The 3,797-nt window shown below is 35.2% G+C and overlaps 1 protein-coding gene across 1 annotated transcript; it reads left to right on the top strand.

Moving 5' to 3' along the window:
• The first annotated feature begins 800 nt into the window (after positions 1-800).
• Positions 801-3,453, top strand: LOC136810365 (collagen triple helix repeat-containing protein 1-like). The gene is made up of 3 exons (XM_067066917.1): positions 801-945; positions 2,457-2,900; positions 3,025-3,453. Exons 1-3 carry the CDS (start codon positions 877-879, stop codon positions 3,382-3,384), a joined length of 873 nt encoding a protein of 290 aa, XP_066923018.1. The 5' UTR covers positions 801-876; the 3' UTR covers positions 3,385-3,453.
• The last annotated feature ends 344 nt before the right edge of the window (positions 3,454-3,797 follow it).

Raw genomic sequence — 3,797 nt, forward strand, 5'->3', positions numbered from 1 at the left:
GGCCCCCAAAACTTAGGTGTAGTGAAAATCAAATTATTAAGCTCAGTGGTAATATGGGGAGAAATTTTGAACATATTTGTGTTTTCCCTTAAACTTACGAACCGATGGATGTAAAATTTATGATTTTTATAAAATAATTCAAGATTTTCGATGATGCAAAGTCCAAACTGAAAATTTAGAAATTTTCAAAATGACAATTTCGATCCAACGACTTTTTAATCAAGTTTCTGAAAACCAATGATTCAACAAAACATTTTATATATATTGTTAATTTTTTGTTATAAACTATTAACTCAAGCTGAAGATTTTTTGCTGTTTCTCATATTTAGAATAAAAATATGCTCATTTTTAAGTATGACAATCATTCTTTCAAAATAAACAAAAATCGATAAATCTACAGGTCAGAATCCTCATTTTAATGACGACCTACGTTTTGGGGGCCGTCTCCATTTTCGGGGCCATATACTGTATATAAGTTAGAAATTCTTGGAAAAACACAAATATGCTTATGCTTTGCATGACAAAATAATCAATTGTAAATACCCTTATATTTCCTTCTCTTGCAGTTTCCAAAAAATAGAAGAAAAAAAAATTTATAAAGATTTGGTATCAGCACGATATAAAATATAATCGGATGATAAAATTCATCAAATTTTCAGGAAGTGTAATTTTTTTTCGTGAGCAAAAATTTGTCATTTCTCTATTGTTAAGTATGGGCGTAATAAAAGATCTTAAATCAATGATGTAGAATAAAGGAAAGAAAGATAATATCAAAATGATTGCTATAAAAGAACATGTTCACTAGCCTACTTTCAAAAATATATCAAAATCATTGTGGTCCTGAAAGGATATCGAGCAATAAAGCAATCAATTTGGATGACCATGAAGACTGTTGTCTTTATTCTATTAGTGACAGTGCTAGCATGTACACAAGCAATGAAAAATGTAGGTTAACTATTTATTCACTGCAATACTGCAATACTCCTTTTCTTTTGGGAAGATGACAGGTGACTCGCAGGTGGCAGGGGATGCTTACTCTATAGGTCTTCATCTTTTCATTTTTTTTCCTTTTTTTTTTTAGACCAGCGCCCGAGATTGGGCTCTTCCAGAAAAAATCCGTTCATGGGGGGTGGAGGATATATTATTTTTTTCATGAATTACCCCTGGACATTTTGATTTTTAACCCCCTGGACACGGGTTATACCCCTGGACAAACATCAAATCAAACCCGTGGACACAAAAAATTACCCCTGGACATTGGAATTTACCCCCTGGACATTGCAATTTTTTGGTATTTTTTCAATACCCCTGGACAATTCATCCTCCACCCCCCATGAACGGATTTTTTCTGGAAGAGTCCATTCAAAAAAGGCCTAAAAATGGTTTCCGTAGGGCACCCTTTAGATCAGGACAAATTTTTGATATATTATGCTCCTAATAGGTATGGGTATAATCAAAAATGGTATGGTTTGTCAACTTTCGATGTCTAGATCTCGAGATAATTCATTTTTAAAATGGATAGATATGCTGAAAAACTGCTGACTCAGCAAAAAATATCGATAATTTTCAATATTTGAACCAAAATATCTCGAGATCTAGACATCGAAAGTTAACAAACCATACCATTTTTGGATACTACTAATTCAGGGCTATCCAGCTGTGGGAATGATTTTTTTCTGATAATGCTCCTTGGACAATCCTGACGTCATTGGAAAACGCCCAAAATGTCGATTTTTCGGCACCAAAATTCCATTTCTCGGCACCAGGTGGTCGAAACTTAACAATTAACCCCATTTTCTTTATCTACTTTTCACGCTGAATCCGTTGGTAGCCTCAAATATTTGATTTTCAGACTTCAAAAAAACCGTTAGTAAAGGTGATAAGTTCTATCGATTAACTAAAAATCGATTCAGTCGAAAACTGCGGGAGATTCGAAGGGCAAATTTTTTTTGTCAATTCTATACCCTATTAGGTGCATAATATCAAAAATTTGCCCTGATCTTAAGGGGTGCCCTACGAAGTGACACAATTCACTGCCTCGGCCGCTGGTCTATTTGGTTTAAATCTCTTTTCATTTTAATAATTGGGAACCTATTCGCTAAATTTGTTTTTAAATTGTTCTAGTATAATGTGTCTCTAGTGAAATTTGGTTTGTTTTGTCTTTTGTCTTTTACGATTTTGGGTTCTTAAAATTCATTAGTTAAATTGATTGTTGTCATATGATGTGGGAAAAGTTTAGTGTTTTCTGAAATTTGATTAGTTTTTCAGATTTCAGTGGTAGCGGTTCTAATACTTTCGATGATGTTACATAGTTTGGCATAGCTGGCCACTCGAAATTTTTTTTGTAGCGTTTTTTTTCATTGCCGCTAACGATTTAAACGGATTTTTCGACATCTGGGATCACTAGTATAAAAATGTCTCAAAAAGCTTTGTTTTCTTTTTCTTTAATTCAAAAGGACAACAATGGTTTATGTAAAGATGGGCGTGACGGGCGTGATGGAAAAGATGGAAAAGATGGAATCGGTTTAAACGGAAAAGACGGAAAGGATGGCAGAGATGGTCGGAACGGAATCGATGGAAAGGAAGGGAAAGATGGAAAGCAAGGATTGAATGGAAAACCGGGAAAAGACGGATTGAATGGGAAAAACGGAAAAGACGGACTGAATGGAAAACCTGGTGAAGACGGAAAGAATGGAATTGATGGAAGAGATGGAAGTAATGGGGCACCAGGAAAAGACGGCTTAAATGGAAAAGATGGAAAGGACGGAATTGATGGAAAAGATGGAAATGACGGAATTGATGGAAAAGATGGAAACGACGGGAACGAACCGTCAAAGAAGAACTGGAAAGAATGCGCTTGGAACCATGTCAATGACGGAAAAGATAGTGGCGAGATCAAGGTAGGTACAAGGATTTCGGTTTTAAAGTGGTAGACCAATTCTTTCTACTGTAGGGTAAAAATTCCTACAAAAAGGCTGACGTTTTCCTAAAGAAAGAAAAGTAAAGAAATTCTTCTATTTTTAGCATTGCTTATTCAAAAAGAATTCAATCAGATCATACTTGAAAGTCGTGGCATCTTCAAATATGAGAATAGGTAACTGTAACAGTTGCTGTAAACGTTGGTTTGTCACTTTTGATGGACATGAATGTGCACCTGTGCCGATAGACGGTGTAGTCTACATGGATTTGGGTACTGGAAGTCGTCAAAAAGACTTACATCGACCACGAGTTGTTCGTGGACATTGTAAAATTCCGAAAAATCATCAAGTCAAAGTGGCTCTTAATGTTGGTAATTGTCATGGTTACGGGAATGCCGACGCATACACAGGGTGGAATTCAGCAACAAGAATTTACATCGAAGAAGTTGACCAACCCCAATCTTAAAACGATTGCTTTATTTTTTTATCTTTAAATCGTTTTATTTTTCAAGAAATATCCTTAAATTTCTTATAAGAGTTTTTTTTAGACCGTCAATCGAACATCCCCCTTCTGTTTTTCTACTTCCTATCTCTCTATCTCCTTTTCTATTTTCTGACTTTCTGAGACTTGTTTTCTGATTTCTACTAACTTTTCTATGAATTTGATATTTCAAACTTTCTCCAAATATCGACCCGACCGGGATTCGAACCCACCAAATGAAAGAATCTCTGATCAGAAACCCAGCGCGCTATCCGTTGAGCCACACTCGCACAGCAAAACTCAAAATTTGTAAATACTTATAGAATGACTAAAAAGACGGGGGTAATGTTAATTATAATATGGGTAAAATTGCCCCTTTTTTAACCTGACTGAAATTC

The sequence above is a fragment of the Clytia hemisphaerica genome, unplaced genomic scaffold (assembly GCF_902728285.1).
Source record: "Clytia hemisphaerica strain Z4C2 unplaced genomic scaffold, Clytia hemisphaerica genome assembly, whole genome shotgun sequence".
NCBI classification, from domain to species: Eukaryota; Metazoa; Cnidaria; class Hydrozoa; order Leptothecata; family Clytiidae; genus Clytia; species Clytia hemisphaerica.

Bases quoted from the DNA above. Each gene is read 5' to 3' on its own strand.
- LOC136810365 (XM_067066917.1), top strand. From the start codon at position 877: ATGACCATGAAGACTGTTGTCTTTATTCTATTAGTGACAGTGCTAGCA. The intron at 946-2,456 runs GTAGGTTAACTA...TTAATTCAAAAG, and splicing joins GTACACAAGCAATGAAAAAT to GACAACAATGGTTTATGTAA. The intron at 2,901-3,024 runs GTAGGTACAAGG...TTCTATTTTTAG, and splicing joins AAGATAGTGGCGAGATCAAG to CATTGCTTATTCAAAAAGAA.